Source organism: Tachypleus tridentatus, chromosome 13, assembly GCF_004210375.1.
Source record: "Tachypleus tridentatus isolate NWPU-2018 chromosome 13, ASM421037v1, whole genome shotgun sequence".
NCBI classification, from domain to species: domain Eukaryota; kingdom Metazoa; phylum Arthropoda; class Merostomata; order Xiphosura; family Limulidae; genus Tachypleus; species Tachypleus tridentatus.
The window spans coordinates 133,206,283-133,230,651 of record NC_134837.1 but is presented as its reverse complement, the minus strand read 5'-3'; the positions used below and the strand labels follow the sequence as shown (position 1 = coordinate 133,230,651).

At 33.6% G+C, this 24,369-nt stretch overlaps 1 protein-coding gene across 14 annotated transcripts in view; it reads right to left on the bottom strand.

Annotated features, from left to right (window-relative positions):
• Positions 1-24,369, bottom strand: part of LOC143240593 (band 3 anion transport protein-like) — a 75,673-nt gene that overhangs the window by 8,865 nt on the left and 42,439 nt on the right. For 12 of the 14 annotated variants that reach the window (XM_076483300.1, XM_076483290.1, XM_076483289.1 and 9 more), the window contains 9 exons: positions 22,435-22,627; positions 20,203-20,406; positions 19,521-19,669; positions 18,771-18,965; positions 17,661-17,966; positions 16,649-16,738; positions 6,904-7,067; positions 4,323-4,576; positions 1,757-1,926 (listed from right to left, as the gene is read on the bottom strand). In XM_076483300.1, the coding sequence (XP_076339415.1) occupies positions 1,757-1,926; positions 4,323-4,576; positions 6,904-7,067; positions 16,649-16,738; positions 17,661-17,966; positions 18,771-18,965; positions 19,521-19,669; positions 20,203-20,406; positions 22,435-22,627 (1,725 nt within the window). Of the gene's footprint in view, positions 1-1,360; positions 1,927-4,322; positions 4,577-6,903; positions 7,068-16,648; positions 16,739-17,660; positions 17,967-18,770; positions 18,966-19,520; positions 19,670-20,202; positions 20,407-22,434; positions 22,628-24,369 lie in introns of all 14 variants that reach the window. The other 2 variants (XR_013021834.1, XR_013021835.1) reach the window with 2 other exon arrangements.

Genomic DNA, 24,369 nt, shown 5'->3' with positions numbered 1-24,369 from the left:
GACAACTGTGAAATCTGTATAATCTCTAATACCTCCTAAATAAACAAGAAACTTTTTTCCATTAACAATTTAATTATTGTTTAACCTCAACCCTAATAAATGATTGGTCAAATTGACCAACCTCATAACCACCATAAAAAAAAAATCTAAATAATCCTTTTTTTCTTTCTAGATTTACTTTAAATTCAAACAAATGTAGCTTCGTGTTAATACTTAAATACTTTTAAACTTATAATAGTATACATCTGTTTATACTTAAATTTTATTGTTCTTTGAACAGTATTTAACTAATATTCATACATGTTGCAAGTAACATGGCAAACATGTCCTATCAAATAACCTAATACACAAGGTATTCACATGTGTACCTTGTAAAAAAATTATTATTCTGTTATTTATTTTACCTTATCTAATTTTGGTTATTTTTATACTAAAAGATAAAGAATATATGTAAAAAAACAAGAAATAAAGTATCTACTTAGACCTTTCCTTTAGTTGTCAACTGTTGATGACACTTAACCTTTTTTTTTTTTTCATATATCACTGATACTACTGCACTAAATTTTTTTATTTAATTAACTAATGCACCAAAGAACAGAGAACAAAAACATATAAAGAGCAGACAATATCCAATAACTATCATAATGTTTCTGGATTTCTAAATATACAATAAGAGCCATTAAAAATTCTGCACACTGAAATTGTGTTTGCAATAGAAATAAAATTTTAATTAGAAATAAGGCAGAAAATTCTCCATACACAACACAATTTATCATTTGATAGATTATACCTTTGGCTTTATACTAGTTACAAATAACACAATATTAAATGAAATATTGCTCATTTGTGAATGAAAAGATGTAACAGGTGAGCATGAAAAGAAAGTTCTGATTTTCTATTGTATGGATGTGTAACAAATTAGATTAAAGGTTATAAAAGTATGATGTCCTTAAGTGATATCAATGTTACAATGAGCAATTTGCATTAAATTTCATAATTCTTGAAGGAGTGGTAAATAAGCTAGAAAAGAGGGGGATACCTAGAGAACAAATGTTAATATTTTAATAAGAGGGCAAAATTGAGGATTTTGTAAAAATATTTTCTTATAAAATTAAGAAATTAAAACTTGTATAATATTTACCTTTGATTTATAAACAATGTTTTTATGTTATAAATGTTTATTCATATACCATGATAAAAAAATTAGTTCAAATAAATTTTGAATGTAATTCAGTGAAACTTCATGATATGCACATAAAAAGATCCACATATATAAAGGGTTATTCTAATTCTAAACAATTTTTATTTACTTGCACAATGTTTCACTGTTAACAAATTCACTATTTGTTGTAAAACTTACCACACAAAAACCAAATACAGCAGGATGGTGCTTCACTGTTAACAAATGGCCTGTTTGTTCTAGAACGTACCCTATGAACATAAGGAACTGCAGGATGGTGTTTACTGTTAACAAATGCTGTTTGTTCTAGAATTCACCCTACAAACATAAGGATAGTGTTTATTGTTAACAAATGCTGTTTGTTCTAGAACTCACCCTACGAACATAAGGAACTGCAGGATGGTGTTTGTTGTTAACAAATGCTGTTTGTTCTAGAACTCACCCTACAAACATAAGGAACTGCAGGATGGTGTTTATTGTTAACAAATGCTGTTTGTTCTAGAACTCACCCTACAAACATAAGGAACTGCAGGATGGTGTTTATTGTTAACAAATGCTGTTTGTTCTAGAACTCACCCTACGAACATAAGGAACTGCAGGATGATGTTTCACTGGCATAAAAAGCAGCTGAATTCTCTCAAAAAGTTGAATTCCACTCATTGATGAAATCCCCATGTACAAAAAGACTCCAAACAAAACGGCTACAGGTACTTTCCTGAGAAGAGGAGCCATCAGAACTGATAAACCTAGGAGGAGCCAAAAAGATCATTTATTTTAACAAACTCTGCAGTAATATTCTTATACAAGAAATCTCAGAACAAAACTGAGATCTAAGGACTGCCCATAATATGTTTTGCAAAGTGGCCTTATGATATATGCTCAATAAACAAGTGAGAAACAAGTTACCTTAACTCTATGCATTCTATAACTTTGAGTGTATTACATGTACCTTCAAGAAATTTAGCATGGCTTTAGTAAATGTTACTAATTATTATACTGTTGTACCTAAAAACTCAGTTTTTTTAATTATTAAAAGATTAGTCTGTAAATTTATGAACTTTTACTGAGTCAGCCTAAACTAAATGTGATTTTAACACAAGTAAAAAATACTTTTCATCTTACAGTTTTCATATTTCAACTGCATGACGTCTAAAACCTCATAAACGAACATCCAATGTGTTTTATGAAAATTTTATATATTATCTATTATTTTCTTTACCTAAATATCAACTACAACAAAACCAGCAATGTGGGTTAAATGAAAGGCTGGAAAATACAAAATCAATTTAAAATACTCTTTTTTTCTGGAAAGACCACATACCATAACAGACAACAACACTTAACTATTTTAACACTTATTGGTTTACACGTGTTGTTAGGCCATCTCAGAGTGTACAAAAACCATTAAAGACAGTAGGAAAGGATAACGTAAACTACAAATCATCTTACAATATCACTAATGATATGTGCTTATAGAAGTTTCAATGTACAATATTGAGTATTGTGAAAAGTTTTTTATATTGATTTTTTTTCCATTAACTCTTCTTATGACCTAATAACTTCTTAATTTTTACATTTTAGCTAGTTTTGTTGAAGTACATATAACAATAAATACAACACATACGTATAAAAGCAAGAACTATAAGACCCACATTCAGTCATCGGTCTTTGTTGTCAAATAAAAGCATTTTAAACCTACCATTTCATGATGGTTTTGGTCATCTACAAAGTAATTCAGATTTATTTCAAATAAACATCTTAGAATATAACAATTATATCATGCACTAAAACAGAATATCCAATAAAACACTACAATTTATCTAGCTTTCTAACCAGACCATAATTAGGTTAAAATATTTGTTAACTGCTTGAGGTGAGAACAGTAATCACAAACAATGATACTGAAACTACATATGTAACAATGAGCTGCAAAACATAATTATGTGAAGCTTATATATAATCCAATGTCACAGAGGTTTACTGACACTTTGACACAGAATGATATAGTATGGGTATATCATATGGATTCAACATTTTGTTATGTATGTCAGTAAAGCAAAATGATTGGAGACCATTTATTTCCTGGCTTGTAAGTATTTACAGTGTGTGCATACATGTGTGTAGTTTAGTTAAACACACAGAAAATTATATAAATAATATTAAAACAATCCAAAATAGTTAAATTGCAGCATGAGTGCACTGCCAAGAAGTCATGACAAATAATTTACTTAATATTTCCTTTTAGAATTAACTATTAAAACTAAAATGATATAAAAATTCCAGTTATAATCAACATTTCGATGGAAAGTTTATTAACAGACATTGCTAATAAAATCATTTTAAACTTTTGATGTAATTCTGTGCAGAAGTTGCAATATGGTCTTTAATCCACAGGGTTAGCAAATTTAAGGTTTGTTTTTATACATATAAGCATCTTCAACTGTTTACAACTAACCAATAAACTTGTATTTAAACAAAGAAAACAGTTGTATCAGTGAGAAAAAAGGTTTGAAACAAATTATTTTTTTATCCTATCCTCATATTTTAATGGCAGATTTATCACACAAATTACTGACTTTATTTTCTATACATCAAAAACAGGACAGCACATGAATTTTTGAATACCATATCTGCCTTAAATTATTCTTTCATGGAAAATGCAGTGAGAAATAGTAACTAAATAATTAATAACCAGATTAAGAGTAAATAAATATAGAATACAAAACACTATATCAAAATGAGTGTTTCTGTAGTTCACCTTTATGACTTTTCTAAGCTCAATTTCTCTGATAAAAAAATAATTCATCACAAGTTGGTAACTATGAGTGTATGTATCTAAGTCAATGCTTGAAAGAACTTTCAGAGATCAATTTCTTATGTCCAAGCTAAAGTACAGGGTGTCCCCAAAAAAATCTGAAAGCATAGGCATTCCAACACATTTTATGTGTTCCATGTGCTGTCCTTGAAATTCAAAATAAGTATGAATTAACAGCAGCATTAACTCTACCTTCTTGTGCTTTGACAGTGCCATAATCAGTTATGTATCTGAAGTTAAGGAAAGCTACAAATTACCTATGGTTTCAGGCTTTACAGACATCCTGTAGAAATCTAAATTCAAAACACCACAACCACTTTAACCTACCAATCAGAAGAGAGACTGTTAAATTTGTTAATCTCTGCTCCTTCACTTCAATGACATGAGGCATGTCTCCTGGGGCATGAGTTCTACTCATCACAGTCAGACTGGCCACGTGAGAAACTGACCGCACAGTAGCAGCACAAATCCAAGGACCTCCTAGTATGGCACATGCTAATTCCATATAACTGATTAACATCAGATCTAAGTGGAATCCAGAGCCTTTCTTCAGTTTCCTTTCTTTTTTGTTGATGATTAACCTGTGGGAATTAGATAATGACATGAAAAAAATAAATAAAATACAAGGCTTGTAAAAAAAAAAAAAGGGGATAAAATAATTCAAAAACAAAATGAATTAAAAATATTTTCTATGTTCACTTCAGTATCAGAAACACTACTACACACACAATCTAGTAGTGGCTCAATACTAAACAAAATACACTGCTTTTAACTGTATACAATCTTATGGATGAAAAACTGAAGTAAAGCAACATAACACTAAAATTAACCCTACCTGAAAATTGTGTTCTTAACCAATATTACTGTTAATAATCACAGAGTAGTTTATGTGACAAACTAATATCAAACCATGATTTTCAAAGAAAAATGCTTGAAGGCATTCTCTGCTATCTAATTTTATATCAAGATTCTACCACTGACATACTATAACACTAGAGGTTATAAACACAATTGATTATGATACAGAGAAACGGGTTTTGCACCACAATTCATACCATGTATTCCAAACAGCATGTTAACAAATCATTGCTGATTAATGTAATGTTGCTTGTTGATGAAAGAGCTACTATATACAGGGTTATTTTACAGGCAGACAAACTTGTACAGGCACACTTGTGATTTTTTTACTATGATCTTTTTTTCTCTCTAAAAGATGCAGGTAACTGATCATTAAGTCAATTACTCGCTATCAATTTTCTCAGTCAAAATAAAACCTCACTCTGAACTCAACTGTCATTTATAACTTTAAAAAGCAAAACATTCTTTCTGAGGTGTGCATTACATTAAAATATTAAACAACCTCTACTATTTTTTTAAAAACAGCAATGTCTACAGGAATGGACTATTAATTTGGGCAACTTGGAAATAAAAATATCTATATTAGATCTAAACATTTGTCTTTTCTAGTTGAATATAAACCAAACAACACAATCTATTAGTATTTGATATACTTACAACAATTCAGTTCTAAAAACAACATTTGTATGCACATAATGGACACCCTTATAAAACAGTAATAAAGCTTTATCTGCTTCTTCTCAGATATTCATGTAAAGTTCTTCAATAGCTATAGGCACTAGCTATCCCTAATTTTGAACATTAAAACATATTGAATGGAAAGCAACTAGTCAACAGTCCCTATCACAAACCCTTGGGCTACTCTTGTTTACTAAATAGTGGGAATTGGTCACCACCTTTATAAGAACTCACACTCCTAAAGTGTAAAGTGATATTTTCTTTTACTTGAGTAACAAAGCACATTATGGTAATAGAATAATAGAAAGGCAGTCTGAATGGGACGTGAATAACTTCTTACTGTGATCTAGATGTTATACACCACAGATCGACAGTAATAGAATAGTCTGTATGGGACACAAATAAACTCATACTTTGATCTGGAAGTTCTACAGACCTCCATTCAACAGTAATAGAGCAATCTGTACGGGATACAAATAACCTTCTACTATGATCTGGAAGTTCTATAAACCACAATTCAACAGTAATATAGCAATCTGTATGTAACACAACAGTAAAATAGCAGTCTAAATATATCTCAAGATGGCTGATGTGGGTATTAACACTTTTACTAATAAAGTTGAGAATAACGTTTTGACCTTCTTAGGTCGTCTTAACCAATACCAATATATAACTTAACATCTAACTGCAATGCCCTCTAAAATCCCATGCCCATTTACACTCTCATACCTAAGACATGTACCCAACAACGGTCAGTTGCAAACTCTGTTAACCTGAAGATGACCTAAGAAAGTCAAAACGTTGTTCTTTGCTTTATTAGTAAAAGTGTTAATACCCATATCAGTCATCCCAAGATATAATTCAAACAAAAATTGCTCTAGGAGGAACTGTCCTATAAAAAGCTGCACTTAAAAATCATTTAATATTCTAAAGATATTTAAGGCAATCGACTAATATCTAAGGTACAATCACATTAAACTCTGTATTTAAAAAAAAGAAAGCCAGACTTGCAAATGTAGCTATGCAAATTTAACCTTGTGGATTTTAGTATACAGAGACCTGAAAAAGAATGAAACTTCATTCAGGTAATGGCACTGAAACCTGAATGATAATGTAATTTTACACTTCACAGTACTGTTAATTACTTTTTATTTCCACAATATATTAATTTTTTACACATGACTATCTTAATGCTTTACTGACACAAAACATACTCCTGTACAAAATATAAACTTAAAGAAAAAAAAAGTAAAAAATTAATATTCTTAAATTTACAATATGGTTATCATATAGTAAATAAACTGTAATTATTTCCTAAAATGGTGTGAAAATGGAATTTAATATGGCTTAGCAGAAAGAAACTATTCCTTACTCGCAGATCTGGATTTCCAAGAATAACAAGATGAATATAAGTAATGCTGCAACAAATGCTCCAAAGACCTGCCAAACAGCTATTTCTCTCTCCATTCCAAGAGGTGAAATGAACCACCCCCTATAAGGCTTACTTGGGCTTAGCCCTTCAGGTACACTAAGTTTCTGAAAAGAGGAAAAACAGACTTGCAATTAAGCAGAGCTTTGTCACTAATAAAATAATCATCTGTTATTGCATTCACTTTATGTAATACCATCATGATACCTGAAATATTTGCAAATTCATGACACCACAAAGTTAAAAAAAGAATGCTGAGAGTTAATCACATTTCAGGAGAAGGATGTTTCGTACCCTTCGCCACACTTAGAACTATTAACTCAATCATTTATAGTACTGAATCTGTTGACCAGGATCTCACACTACAGCTTATCACAATATATACAATAAAATGTTTCTTTGAAGGAGGACAGATATAATTCGAGGTTACACACATCTTGATCAAAGTTATCACATTGTTTTAAAATATAAAAAGATCCCCCAATTTCTAGGCAGAATTTTGTCCTTTCTCAAATTTGTGCAAATGTATGTACAACATGCTAATATTTCAACTTCTTTCTCATCATTTTATCTACTTTATGCTCCAGCCTGTAAAGTGATTAAAGGCAAAAATAACCTTAGAACATACTTCAGATTCGAGGAAAAGATATTCAAATACAAACACTGCAATTTCAAAGTAGACAGTAAAATGTACTTTTATTCATAAAGATGAGTGGATCTTATCTGTCACAAAATTTGAATTAAACAACTACCAATAGATAAAATAACACACAGTGACTAAGATTAAACCACAACATACCAATAACTCACACAGCTAAACAGCACAATTTGTTTGTGCACTTGGAAGTTCCAGGATTAAAAAGAAAAGAAATGTTTGAAGGTGTTCCCAACTTTCTCAGGCTTTTAGATAATTCTGAATACCTTCCTGAATTTTTTATCCCTTTTTCTCTTTCCAATTACCTAACTTTTCAACATTTGACAAAGTTTCATTAGGATCTCCACTACATGAGAACACAGTAGCAGTCCAAAGTTAGCAATGTTTATAGAAGCTACATCAGGGAACTCCAAAAGAATGAGACTGCTGTGATTCCAATTTCTTTGATACCTTTCTGATGTAAACAGCTGTTGATTTAAATTTTCTTTTTTACTAATAGGGTGGTTGGCCTTGGAAGAAGTTGCATTCGTATATGGGAGATGCAGTTAATATAAGGGAATTTAAGGGAAAGCTTGATAAATATTTGAACGAGAAGAGCTGGCTGAGTTCTTTAGTGATTGCTAGATGAAATAAGGGGTCCGTTATTCCATTTAATGTCATTGTTTCCAGATGTACAGGATTGCTAGATGAAATAAGGGGTCCGTTATTCCATTTAATGTCATTGTTTCCAGATGTACAGGATTGCTAGATGAAATAAGGGGTCCGTTATTCCATTTAATGTCATTGTTTCCAGATGTACAGGATTGCTAGATGAAATAAGGGGTCCGTTATTCCATTTAATGTCATTGTTTCCAGATGGGCTTAGGCATAATTTCATAGTTCATTGTCAGAAACACTCTGCTGTCCAAGCTTTTCTTGTTCAATGGCAAATACTGAAATTTTCATCCATTACCTTCACATTGTTTAACAATCTCATTGTAAGTATACTCTTTGTTGGAGTTGCTTTTAATATTTCTCTCCAATCACAAGTATCGCAAGAAGTTGCCATGAATTGCATGGTTACACACCATTACGTGTGCAAACTGTTTTAAAATACTGTCAATAACCTCCTATGTTAGAACTACTACTAAGTTGTATGAACATTAGAACTTTTATTACATAAACAAATTATTAATACTTCAATCTAAACATTTAAAATAGTACTAACCAATCTTCTTCAGAAAACTTTAGGTATCCCAAGCAATAAAATATATATAAAAGCATATTAGTAATATAAAAGACAAAAAACAAAAACTCTTGGTTTGTTACAGGTAATGATGTTGGTACAGTAAGTAAACTAGGTTTATTATAAAGCAATATGTGAAATGTCCTGAACAACACTATGGTGTCAATATTCAAACTGCAAATAAACTAACAAAAGGGTATCAACTGCTTTCACTCAAAGATATGCAATTGTTGCAAAAATAAAGAATTATATGTGATGTGCTTATTTAACTTATTGTGATAAAAGTCACAAGTGTGACAACCCCTATATTAGAAAAATGAATATCATGAAAACACCAAGATTAGTAAGGAAGGGATTATCATGGCAACCTCAACATTATTGAACTGAAATGATAACGACGAAAAACCCTCACAATGTTAAAATTAATTTAATGCAGTGGAAACCATACATAACTGAACTGGTAATCATGACGACTTTTGTTAGTGAAACTGATAACTGTAAAAGAATTCATTATTTCATTATGCATACATCAAATAGTACTGTAAAAAAAGATTGTAGTAATCAACAAGAATTCCTACATTTACAATTTTTGTCATACAAGTTCATTTTAACTCATCTCATATATATTTTCTGCATTGTAACAGTCATTTAATGGCCAAATATAGCAGACAGCTCTAAACACATAGTGAAGCTTTGAACAAAATGTACTTTCAACATGTACCACACACTATCTACTAGTCACTGAGCTAGCTACTGTTATCAGACATGTAGTGAAGCTCTAAACATAATGTACTTTTCTAAGAAATAGTGTGAACTCTTTCATTTCAGCATTGGAACTAAAATAGCTACACGAGTTGATTGATTGATTGATTGATTGATTTAGTGTTTTATGGCACAAAGCAGCGAGGCTATCTAGGCCAGACATTCGGTAAAAATGTAAAAAAAAATAAATAAATAAATAAATAAATGTAGTAATAGACATAAATGGAAATGAAGGTAAAACAAAAAAGTATAAAACCAATGTTGACACCTAGTCTACAATGTTAAGATAGAAGGCAGAGTATAAGAAGTTGTAAGGTATTTACTCTAGCAAAAAGGTATTGATCATAACCTGCCAGGAAGACTAACAGGTAAGTTCAAGAACCACCGTCAGTCACCTGAAGTTGGCCTTTCCAGTCCTGGTTCCGGGTTATGTGTCATAGCAGCTATTATCAAAATGTAAAAGAATAAAAGTTTTAAAAGACACTCCGCAAAATCGTAATAATGAGTGGCCAAATGTCCAGTAAAAAGATAAAGTCAAGTAAATGGAGTAAAATTTGTAAAAGTAAATGAAGATAAAAACAAGACAGCAATTAAAACAGAAAATGGTATAAAAACCAATGGTGACATCCAGTCTTCAAAGTTGTAAAATATTTACTCTAGCAAAATGGTAATGATCATAACCCGCCAGGAAGACTAACAGGTAAGTTCAAGAACCACCGTCAATCACCTGAAGTTGGCCTTTCCAGTCCTGGTTCCGGGTTATGAGTCAATATGGCCAGTACTAAAAAGTTAAGTAGTAAAAGTGTGAAATGATATGCAGCAAAAGTATAATAACAACTTGCCAGGATGACTAACGAGTAGTTCAAACGGATAGTTCAAACAGGAGCGTTAGTCACCTGAAGTTGGCCTTTCCAGTCCTGGTGTTGAGTTATTTAATGTTCTGGCCATTGTCCAATGTCAAATTGAAGGAGAGAGATTAAAACTGTAAAAAAGGAACCACAATTAAAAGGTGTAATGAATAAATATGCAACACTTAAATGAGATTAAAAGGTTAATGGCCATTAAAAATTAAAAACATTATCAAGGTGGACAGAGTCACCATCACCAATAACTCTGTCCAATGTTACAGATTGACCCTTGGAAAAAATATGTTTAAAATATTGCCGTCGTTGAGAATTGTAACGATGGCAAGAAAGTAAAACGTGGCTGATAGTGATTTGAGTGTTACACAAACTACACATTGGTGCATCAGTTCCAGATAAAAGAAAATGATGAGTTAAAAAACTGTGACCAATGCGTAGCCTAGTGAGAACAACTTCCTCCTTCCGAACTTTACGGAAGCTAGATGACCAAAGTCCAATTTTGGGTTTGATTTGAAAAAAGTTTGTTGTCACGTTGCTCATTCCAAGTGGACTGCCAGCTGGCACAGAGCCGAGCCTTGAAGACAACACCATAGTCCATGTACGGAATAGGCATAGGAGTGATGGTGCTAAAGCAGACATATTTAGCTGCCATGTCTGCAAGCTCGTTCCCGCGAATACCAACATGGCCTGGTATCCAGAAAAACTGGATTGAAGTAGCTGCTAATGAGAAATGGGCCAGTCGGTTTCAAATATCAGCGAGAATAGGATCTGAGCTAACATATAGCGATTCCAAGGCAAGTATAGAACTAAGCGAATCAGTATAAATAGAGCAGTTGGAGTACTGCTCAGCTGCAATATGATCCAGGGCAAGAGATATGGCATACAGTTCAGCAGTGAACACAAAAGCTGTAGAAGGGATTCTGCACGCAACTACTGACCCATAGCAAACCATAGCAGAGCCCACTGAATTACCTGATTTGGAACCATCTGTATAAATGGGAACTGAATGATTGTTTGAAAGATATTCATTGAATAAAAGACGGTACTTCCAATCTGGAGTATCTGCCTTTTTTAGGTGACTGAAAGAAAGGTCACATTTGGGGGCTGTAATAAGCCATGGTGGGATGGGCCGACCTGTGGAATCTGCAATGTTATCCAAGGACAGACCCAATTCATCCAATTACTCCCGGATGCGAAGGCCAAATGGAGCAATGACAGATCGTCTGTTCTGAAAAAGTACTGCCCACCGAGGAAGGAAAACACATTTCCAGGTGGGATGCTTTGGTAAGGAATGAAGTTTCAAAGTATATTGTAAAGATAGTTGCAAACGGTGAAGGTGTAGAGAAGGTTCATGAGATTCAATGTATATACTTTGAACTGGAGAGGTACGGAAAGCCCCAGTGCAGAGTCGAAGTCCTTGGTGATGAACGGGGTCCAGCATCTTTAAGGCCGAGGGTCTGGCAGAGCCATAGACCATTGATCCATAATCGAGTTTCGATCTAATAAGAGCACGATATACCTTTAACATTGAACAGCGATCTGCCCCCCAACTGGTAGAAGAGAGAACATGGAGGATGTTCAGTGCTCTTGTGCATTTGACCCGAAGCTGCTATAAGTGTGGTATAAAGGTCAGTTTACGATCATAGATAATCCCCAAGAACTGGCAGCAAAACTTCATCGATATGAAGTTCAGGATCAGGGTGAATACCCCGTCAACGGCAAAAGTGCAGGCATACAGTTTTGGAGAGAGAGAAATTAAAGCCATTCGCCAGAGTCCACTTCTGTACACAATTGAGGCGGTTTGTAGTTGCCGCTCAATATATCTCATGTTTGATGACTGACATGAGATGTGAAAGTCGTCGACATACAGCCCACTCGCAACAGTGAGAGGAAGTTGTTCAGTGATGGCATTTATCTTTATACTGAAGAGTGTAACACTCAATACACAGCCTTGAGGGACTCCAAGTTCCTGTACAAAAGAACGGGAAAGTGTCGAAACCACACAAACTTGGAATCTCCTGTCCATTAAAAAATTCTTAATAAACATGGGTAGATGGCCACGTAACCCATATGTATGGAGGTCTCGCAAAACGCCATACCTCCATGTTGTGTCGTAAGCCTTCTCTATGTCAAAGAATATTGATACAAGATGTTGGCGGTTGAGAAAGGCTTCTCTGATAGATGTTTCAAGACGAATTAGGTGGTCTGTGGTGGAATGCTGGGTGGGCGAGAGGAGGTTGTTTGATTCAAGGAACCAAACAAGACGAGCATTAACTATCCTTTCTAATGTCTTACAGAGACAGCTCGTCAAAGCAATTGGACGGTAGTTTGAAGGAATCTTGGGATCTTTCCCTGGCTTAGAGAAACGTAAAATAATAGCCTGGCACCAGGCATCAGGAAAAACATTCTCCTGCCAGATCCGGTTCAAAACAATCAGAAGGACATCAAGAGAAGCAGGAGATAGATGGTGCAGCATGTCATAATGAATATCATCAGGTCCAACAGACGTACTGGCAGACCGATGAAGGGTCATTTTTAGTTCCACCAGGGTAAAGGGACAATTATAGTCAAAGAAACAGTCAGTTCGAAAGGAAAGAGGTGATCGCTCTGCCCGAGTCTCGATGGCCAGGAAGGTGGAGGAACAAGCAGAAGTGCTAGATACCTGGCAAAATCTTTCACCTAGAGTGTTAGCGATGTTCCGAACATCAGTCATCTCCTGACCATCAGAGAGTAAGATCGAGAGGGGGATAGAATTGTAGTATCCATTAACCTTTCGAATCCTGTCCCATATGATCTTGGAACTGGTGGTAGAAGATATACTGGTTGTGAACTTAATCCAAGATTCCTTCTGGCTATGACGTCTTACCCACCTAGCATGTGCACGGGCCCGTTGGAAAGCAACCCGGTTTGAAAGTGTGGGATATCTACGAAAAGTATCCCAGGCCCGCTTTTGAGCCTTCCGTACTAAGTGGCAAGCAGGATTCCACCACGGACGAGGATATCGTGGAAAACATGTCGAGGTTTTAGGAATACACTGAGCAGCTGCATGTGTAATACAGTCAGTTACCGCTGCTACACAGTCGTCTATTGATGGCTGATTTACAATGGCAGGATCAAGTTCTGCGAGAACAATGAAAGTGGACCAGTCTGACTGATCCAGCTTCCACCGGGGCACGCGGGTAGGGTGGCATCGACCACGGCCAGTCTCTCTCAAAAGGATCGGAAAATGATCACTGCCTAGTGGATTATTGTCAACCCTCCATGAAAAATGGGAGAATAATGAAGGGGAGCAAACTGAGAGATCAATAGCAGTAAAGGACTGACTAGGTGCATGAAAGTAAGTGGAAGAACCAGTATTGAAAAGAGAAAGATTGTGATCAGAGAGCATCCGCTCTACAGATCGGCCCCTCCCATCAATAATAGCACTTCCCCAGAGGGGATGATGTCCATTAAAATCCCTAGGATTAGAAATGGAGATGGCAATTGTTCAACGAGAGCATCAAGATCTGATTGATCATATGTCTTTCCAGGGGACAGGTACAGAGAACAAACAGTGATGGTATGACCCAAGGAAACACGGATGGCTACAGCCTCCAAGGGTGTGTTGAGTGACAAAGACAGGGTGGGCACGTGTTGATCAACCAACAGTGCCACCCCTCCATGTACTCGACCATCACACAACCTGTCATTTCTGTACAGAGAAAACTGCCGAATGGAGACAGTATCAGCAGTTTTGAGAAATGTGTCTTGTAAAGAAAGACAAACAGGATGGTAGAAAGCAATCAGCGTTTTGATATCATCCAGATTAGAACGTAAACCTTGACAGTTCCATTGTATCAAGGTAGCCATTTTTAAGAACGGGTAGGTGAAGTGGCTGGAGAACCCTTCAGTTTACGACCACGTCTTTTTTCTTTACTGTCTTTAGTCGGAGGAGGTCTATCAACCTCCATGGATCCTGCTCTGTGTCGGGTGGGCAGGTTTTTGTTATTGGAAGGGGAATCCAGTGACTGAGGACACGAACGAATAATTGTTTTGTCTCTTGTGGTGGGAGAAAAAGATGTATCAGAAGAAATGCCTGTATTTGAAACTGAAGGACGTGGATCTTGAGGTTTGTTGGAAGGTATGGGAGGAACAGAGATAGGTGTGGAAGTCGATTCATCAACCTTTTTAACCACGGAGGTCAAAAGGCTTTTCATTTGTTTTGAAAATGATTCTCTTGGAGGCACAGAGAGATCTGTCTGCACTCCCACTGTAGTTGTGGAATGAAGTGCAGCAGCATATGTCCGAGATGGAGTTGTGGACAGCAATTTCCGAGCCTCAGGATAACTAATGTTATGTGTCGTTTTCAAACGCTGCACCTCTTTTTCCTCCAACCATTTTGGGCAAGAATGAAAGTAAGAGGGGTGAGAACCATTGCAGTTTACGCAATGTGAGTTCATGTCACAGTCATAGGCATCGTGGACCTTGCCTCCACAACGAGCACATGTCATGGGAACCACGACAGGATGTCTTTGAGTGGCCGAATCACTGACATTGGACACATTGAAGAGGGTTTGGTATGTATGGCCGAACCCTGCAAATGAGATAACCTGCCTTGATGGTGGCAGGTGCACGTGGTGAAGTAAATGTTAAAGCGAGGGTATTTGTTGGCAGTGTAATTCCATCTTTGCAGTGAAGATGCCTCACTGCAGAAACTCCTTGAGTGGAGAGACCAGCGAGAATCTCTGACTCAGGAACGTTCTTCAAATCCCTTTCAACAATAACTCCTCGTGAAGAATTCAAGGTAGCATGGGGTGTAACCTCAATAGGTATATCCCCAATTGCCTTTGAATTCAAGAGGAGTTCACTGTGTTGGGATGTGGATGTTTCAACCAATATGTCACCAGATCGAAGTTTCTTTACTGATTTTGGAGAGCCAGCAAGTCCCTCTAGTCCCTTTTGAATAAAAAAAGGGGACATTTGCCCTAAAGGTTTTTCCGAAAGAGAATGTAATATAAGAGAATGAGGTACGTGTGTTACTGATGTTGAAGATTGCCCATTGACTGTTTTTTTACAATTTTATTTAAATTTTTTAGAGGATCCATAGGAAAAAGGAAAAATTTCGGTACCCACTGACCCCACCCACCATGGAGCCCTACAAGGGGACGCACTACAAAGTCACGCAAGGACAATGCAGCAATGCCAGGGTTTCGTGAGCACTATACCCAAACACCAGCATCAAGCACAATGTCCACAACACCCGTTGAGAACTTCCAACACTGGTACTTGGTTGACTCTAGCCCAAGTGGACCAGCCGATTGACCCAAGGGGGGCCACCCAAAGGCCACCCGTCTACAGGAATTCAAGGCCAAAGTGGTGTGTTAGGGTTGGACCCCTCAACCACCAGGATCCTCTCCTCCCCTTCACGGGTCGCCACGCACGGCAAACACGTGGGTGGATGTTTAGATCCCAGAGAAGGTAACCAGATAGAACAGAACCTTCCTGGGAGGTCCCCTCACCATGTACAGGAATCCACACCGAGGGGAGCTACACGAGAAAAAATTCACCATAAAGTTATGGTGAATACATAACATAAAGTTATGTATGATGAAATATATTATCATGGTGTCAAGTTCTATCAAAAGCAACAGTTAAGGCATATTTCCTATATACAATATTTATTAAATATGTGACATATCATGAAGATTCTAAAAATTTAAACATTAAATCATGAAAATAAAGACCAGTCTGTTTGTCACATAAAAAAGGAGCAAAAAATGTATTAATCACTTAAAACATCTGAAAAATAAGATCTATTCTGGATATTTAACAAACAGTATGAAAGAGAAAACATTCAAGAACAACCAACAATAAGTCTTTTTATAATTATTTTGCCTCAATAATCAATTAAACAGAAGGCACTTTAAAATTATCTTATCTCAAATGTGGATAATTATTAAATTTTTCATCTTTAAAGTAATAAAACCTGAATTTAAATTAACATGTAAACTAAATATTTAACATACACAAATGATAATAAAGAATAAATTGATGCATCTTTTCCTAGTTTATTTTTTGCAACATTTCTAGCAGATGCTCATTTTAATTCAGATATGTCAAATTATTCTTGACTATCATTTATCAAAGTTTTTCATTTCACATATTCCAGGATCATACTCAATCAAGAATAAATATTTAACTTACCTGTGTGTAGCTATTTCTAATGTTAGAGTCAATAATCACCATCAAGATAATAGCTATTGGCACTCCAAAGTCCCCAAGAGCTCTTCGGACCTGTGAAACAAGACAGTCTAAATACCTGCAAAACTATCTTACATAAACAACAGTTTGATTGACTACTGAGTGTAAGATACAAACAAGTTTAAATTATTAAAGAATAACAAAAAATATTTGTTAATTCCAAAGTTTAATTTAATAATTAAAATGATCTATTCAAACGTGTTCAGACACTTGGCATTTTTTTTGTGTGTGTGATAAACCCTTGACACACATTCAGTAGAACAATGTATCTTTTTTTTTTTTACAAAGGAAAAGGTCAATTAGGTTTTAGGGTAACTATAAAATATAAACTGTTTTCCTAATGGTTTTCTTACTGATCTTCACATTAGCTTGGATGCTTAAAGCACTATGAGAGACACCTTGACAAATGGAGCTTTGGGCTGTTATTTGTACATAATGGCTTAAAACTTTCCAAGTACATTTTATATGTTAACTTGGAGTTTTAAGCTCTCACTTAAACTCTGACTGATGTGTACATTTGTTTCGAAATGTATTTTAAAAGTTTGAATGGACTAATATCTAATGAAGTTTAGGCAGCTCATATCTTCAAAACATTACTTACAGTGAATCCTGACTTAAATAGGTAAGCTGAGATGTCCCAGTTATAATAGTGCATCCAGCAACTATTCCTCTTCCAATATTAGTAAGTATTCTGCCTCATGGCTTTTTGACTAGCAACTACTGATCACAGGCTGTTAAGTTATAACAGCATTGTACTATGGGTTTTTATGCAAATTCAGTGGTTAAAGACTCATTACTAATAGGGATTGTACTGTCTCAAAAACATTTGATAAAACAGTGTGTTTGTGCATACATACACAGAAATGTACATACGTATGAAACAAAATTTATAAAGAATAATTACCATCTCTTATATACACTTTATGAGAATATAATATTAAAAAAAAAGTCTCACACTTCTTCCAAGAAATTTGCTGTTCCTGAATTGTCTGAGGTAGTAAGCTATCAGAAATGTACCAATCATCATAACAGTTGACAACAGAGCTGTATTTGGCTGGTTTTTTGGAAGCTTGTCATCATGGGGATGGATACTGTTAACTATGTTAGTAATTGTTCCATTAGGTCGAAGAAAGTCTGTCGAGTTGTTGGCTAAACCAGGAATATTAGTTGGCTTTAAGCCATCTCCGGTAGAATTGAAATGTGATGCTTGTGCTGTGTCATTTGTGCAATAGTCTGTTAACAGTGGATGGTTTACAAAAACCTAAAATTTTATAGAAACCAGCTGGTAGGTAAAACACCAGGTAAAACCATTAAGATGTCTAACTATATATAAAACATACAGTGGATAAAACAAACAAGAAAATATTATGGGATTGAAATTTTCCTGAAATCTTGAAGACTATTACAGCCAATACTTATCACTTGATTACACATAATTAATTTTGTTTATGATCATGAAAAAAATATTGACAACAGCAAACTGATAAAGAATTTACTTTTGTTGACACCTTTATACAATATTGTCATTATATTCATGCATTAATATATTAGAATATAAACTTACTATGATTTATACTTCATGAAATAAAAATTTGTCTAGTCAAAATAATTGTACATGTGCAGTACAAAAGTTATTTTTTAACCCTAGATGTATGATATTTGAAATATTTCTCCAAACAGATTTCTTGTGCATTCAAAACATTCTTTAGAGTATTCATTAACATTAGTTATGCAATGAATAAATTGTGAACAAAAATAGTATAAAAATTGCAATTAATCTTACTAATTACTACAGTAGTTCTCTGTGTATTTTACAGAAAAAATAATGATCCACACATTCTTTAAAATAATTTTATTACATCGAGTGTTGTAACAGACAAAAACAAAATTACTCACTGTGAAGAAATACGTAATCCCAACTAGTAGTGTATGGTACAAAACCAGGTCAGAAATTTTTGCATTAAAAATACATAAATATTCTTGTGCAATTATTCCATCATAAAAAGTTTCAACCATTTCAACAAATACCAAAATAAACAGCCTGATTTTAGAAATATCAGCTTACCTTGTACAGCTTTGAAAAACTCTCAAAGATAAAAATCAAGGAGATCAAAGATGTAAAGATTTCCTGGGTGAACCGGGTGAAAAAACGCACAAGGGAACTACCTTCAAATGCTACAACTAAAGTTGCTATAATGGCCACCCACAAACCAGTCCAACATCTCATGGGTAAGAACTCAATATCATGATCCTTGCAAAACTATACAAAAAATAATATTATCAATTACCAATGGTTCCATAACAAATAACAGAAATAGTATGTAATATTATCAATGTATAATGGTTCTACAACAAATGACATATAATACTGCAGAATCTATGGTGAATCAAAATTCTGAAATGTTAGAGTTTAGGCTGAGAAAATTGTGCTTGATTGGAGATTGTCATGAACTGCATGCTGCACCTACAAGACAAATTCTTTTCTTTTTGTCAATGTTTTGAACTACAAGTTATCAATTATGGCTGCATTTCAACAATACACCACATAAGGAACTTAAACTGATGGAAATCTGCAATAAAGCTAGAAAAACATTTTTAAAAGTCTTTTAAAGAAGATCCAGTTGATAGAAGTTTTATTTCAAGTTCTAAGGTTGTCTAACAAACCACAGCATCTTAGCTTAACATATATAACAGCTTGAATATTTATGGAGCTAACATATTACAAAAATATTTCATTGTTCAAATCAAGCATTATGAAACACTGTTTTAAAACTTAGTAATTACTGAACACTATTATACAATTTCATTTTTTAACCTTGAATAAAATTTCATCAAAAAGTAAAACAGGTCCAGTTGTTCCTATGATGACTAAAGGTTGTCCAGATAACAGTGAATACAACAGGCCAGTGAAGGCTGTAACAACAAGGGTTTCTGATACACCAATTAAGTTGTCAGTCTTGTCACCTAAAAGAAAGAAAGGCTTCATATTAACTTACGACAGAAAACAATTATTCTTAAAAATCACTGACAGAATGAAGGGGAGAAACAAAGTATTAATATGTATTTTGTAAGTAACAAGATAACCATTTTTCTTAAAAGCAAATTACTTTAATATCACTGGGTATAATTCTAGTCAATATAGGTTCTAATTTTCCCTTCTGTTAATTTTTAATATTATACATTTCTAATCAGTTTATTACAGAGAACTAGCTTTTATTAATAAATCTCAAACACTTGTTTTACAACATTTTTTAAGATGAAAATTTTTATATAATTTCTTCTTAATGTATACACTTTAAGATACAGCTTTTTACTTAAAACACATACTATAAACATGGTTACAAACTTAATTTTAATGCCTTTTTCTTTAAATGAAACTAATGTCCCATGTCAGAATTATCCTGAAATGAAATTCTATTACTAGAAATGTATTAATACCGACATGTTATTTAATACATTATAAATTACTTTCATCATAGCACACAAGTTACACTTACCCATTAAGCCACCAAAAGTTATTGCACCAGAAAGTGCAGCAAAATAAATAAATATGGCAGATGCTAGACACTGAGCATTGAGACCATCACGGATATCACTCAGATAGTATGGAAACCGGTTTTTAATGTCATTCAAGAATCCTCCAAAGAGGCGGCCAGAACGTCTCAATGGATCATATGGTGGAGGTTTCTCCTCAGGAACAGCTGAAAAACAATAATCACATTAATATATATCACAAACACACACAAATTCAGAGTTTGTAAAAACTAAACTTTATTCACTCAACAATGAGAAAAAATAAACTTCCAGGGTGAATTAACTAATTTTAAATGTAATGGGCTTTTCAAATGTTAACTCATGGTTATAATAAAATAAAAACAGAGAGAGTAAAACTGTATAAGAAGTAACAGAAGACAGAGCACTGAGAGCAAATAAACCTTTCAGCTTTTTTTTTCATTAAATTACTTATTGGCAAAAACAGATATTTTAGCATGTAGAAAGTCTAAAAGTTTCATTACTTTATAGTTTTGCACCAATAGTTTGAAAATGGATCACACAAAAGTGATATTTTAAAGCACTGTTAGATAAAATAAAGAGGTTTATGAAATATTACTGATGAATAAGCACAGTCACTTCATGTTCGAATGGCCCTACATGGCCAAAGTATATTCACCTCCCCCCTCCCTTTTTTTGTGATTTACAACTATTACATAGTCTGTTATATACTACTGTTTTATTCCATTCAGTACAGAATTTTGAAAAATATAACTGCTCCATTCAACCTATTTTATTTTGGCTTGTGTGTGGAAGTTTTCAACCAACCTTTACAACAGACTTTACACCTAATTCACATCTGTTTTCAAGATTAACTTGCAAAGAGTACACAGTCAGACAATAGTTTACTGATTAGTTACTATTATGATGCTCACAGTTAAGGCTGGACAGTTAATAGAAGTTGGTAATTAAGTGTCCAACTCATACATCAATCATATTCAACTTCTCAATTATCCTCATGTGGATAAGTTAACCTAAAATGCTAATAATCCATAACTACTGTTTCATTTAGTTGATTATTTTAGTCACATTAATCTATTTAATTGTAATTTTGACAAATTAATTTAATTGTAGTGTTGATTAATTATTTAACATGAAATTAATGTATTTAATTTTAATGTTGATCAAGTGATTATTCTGTGTTAATTGACTTAATTGTAGTGTTAATTAAATGATTATTTAAAATGACATTTATGGATTTAATGGTAATTGATTATTTTATGAGATGTTAATCAAGGTAAATGATGCTCATATGTAATTAATTATATTAATTAATCATCTAGCTCTATGCACAACACCACAGGCTAGAAAGGATGTTTAAACAGCTTTACTAACCAATATTTATAATAGAATAGCCAAACTGGTACCTGTGTTCGATATTAATGGGTAAAGAGCTCAGGATTTAACAAGAGATTATTAGTTAGTTAAAAGTTCCAATGCTCACACAGAGCCAGAATGTGAGAAAAGGAAGTTCAAATAATGTTATTGACTGAAATAATCAAGTGAAAATTTCTAACTCACTGTATCTTATAAAACAAGTCATTTCTGATAATATATGGAACTTTTAAATAAACTGAGTAGCTACTAAACTATGAATTTTTCATTATGAACATTTACTGCCCAAACTATGTAGTTAATATTAACTTGTTTCTCTGAAAACCATAAAATTATTAATCTAGAAAAACTGTCTGGTCTTGATTTTGATTGATGACTAACTTTGTTTATGAAATGACAGTTTTAAGAAATATTTCACCCCTATTGTTTTGAAGTATCATATAGCCTTAATAGAAAGGTTTTCTTAATGGTTTTTCAGTTTTACACATTCCAACAGGCTCTCTACTGAACATTATCATGCAGTAAAGATAAATCTATCACATTTCATTGGGAAAAATATCTCATCACAAAGGATTCAACAGTTGTAGTACAGTTGATGTAACACTCTTCTCTACTTTCACTCATGGGTTTTCAAAAATTACTATGATTTTCTATGCACATGTGTACAAATAAAAATTTATAATGAAAGTATTATGGCACAGTCTTTAAAAGCTACGAGAAATGAACAGGCTTCATAAAAACTGTGTACCAATAATACTTAATCAATAATGCCTAATCAGATTTAGCTGAAATACATTACAAGGTCAAGCATTACACCTATTTATCAACAGTTACACCCTTACTATCTCTCTCTTTTTGTTCTTTCTTTTTTCTTTTCTTGAGCTCTTGGTTTTTCTCTTTTATCTCTTGGAATGGAAGAAGAGACTTCCTTTCCCAATCTCCAGGTGGAAGAACGATGCTGTCATCCAAGAACTCGTTTACAGCACAAAGAAGATCTTTTCTGTCCTCAGCTTGATAAGCAGTCTCGTGAAAATGCTAAAGTAATTCCAATAAACATTTCACACAACATCAAAAAATAATAAGTCATTTGTATTTCTATTTAGAATTTTTATGAAAAGCCACATAACCATAGCCATACTTAAGTTTGAACTAAAAAAATAAATAAATGGTAGCTAGTTAAAAGCAGCAACAGTCCAGTCAACTCTAGTCTGGCTGAATAGTTAGATTTCACCTCACTTTTACATTTTATCCATGAATCAAAGTTGGGAGCACATTTTTGCAGTGAAAAAGCATAAACCATTAACCCTTGGGTTCACAGTATGGGCACATTAATTACTAGGCCATACTCAACATATTAATCAGTCAACAGTTAATTTCACATAATGCCAATGTAAATAAAATGAAGTTAAATGGAACAGCACTTACTAGAATATTCAAAGGTATAAAATATTTCATTACAACACTTAATTAACAGAATAATTTTAGAGAATGGATAAAACTTGTTCAAATTTAGATACTTTGGTGGAAATTATTGAATATTTAGTTTATCTCACTAAACATTTAACATTCAAGAAGTCTGAAGCTGAAATAGTGGGTGCCAATTAATAGGCATTTTGGAGTTTGTGGTCATTATTTTTATAATTACTTAAAGCACAATGCTATGACTGCACTCAATGAAAGGGTGAAATTTGAATGAATAACACCTTGGTAAATACAGAAAAATATAAAATATGTCTAGACTTTTAGGTTATACAAAATCCACACTGATATTCTTACAATTCCAGTAAAACTTTCAACAATCCTTTCCTAGCAAAATCCACAACAAACAAATTATTAGGACATCACTCACAATTGAAGCAAGCAAGCCTGTAATTGGCAAGTTATTACAATGTATGCAGGAACCTAAAATAATAAGTTCTCAACCATTTTTCACTGGTGAGGTGTCAATATTACTCCTTGATGTTTTCCTTCTCAACTTGGGCACATTCATTCAAATTGCATGAAACTTAGTACCTACATACTAAACTGTAGCTTGTATCTGCATAAAACACTCATATGATTTGACTTCATATAAATTATGTTGTGAATGTTTCAAAAATTCTGTCACGACACTTAAAATACTTCTTATCATCATATAATTGATTTTTTTATTAATTAGAAAGTGCCATTTCACATATTCAGTCAGTTTCAACTTGATTTACATTGATTAATTTGTGCATTTTGATACTTTACCTTTCCAACTGCTGTAAATCACAAATTCCAGCTAAAGATCACAAACACATGATAGATTTATCTGCAACCTACAATTTAACCTTTGACAGTGGTGTCACCTGTATTTTTGTCAGGCTAGGCAACAATGTTTTTGCTAACAATATTCTTGGTCAAGATCAATCTGTATCTAACAAATACTGTTTTTTCAATAAACAATAAGTTATTTTATATATATGCATTGTTTGAACATGATAAGCTTAACAATAATATTAAATTAATAAGGAAGGATTTAAGTTATCAAAATATTTTGTCATAAAAAAAATAGTTTCTTTCAAAACTGATTCAACTTAAGACAAAAACATGTTCAGGAACAATACAAACATCTAAGGTAACAATAAATCATTCCCAGATCTATAGTTTGTTCTCAAGTTTTTTAAACCTCCCATTAGATCATGTTGTTCACTTGTCTAGGAGCTCAATCCAGTCACTCTCCCACAAAACCATAAACTGCTCTTCACACTAATTTGTATACTTTACATTAACATAAATAGTTTTTTCCAATAACA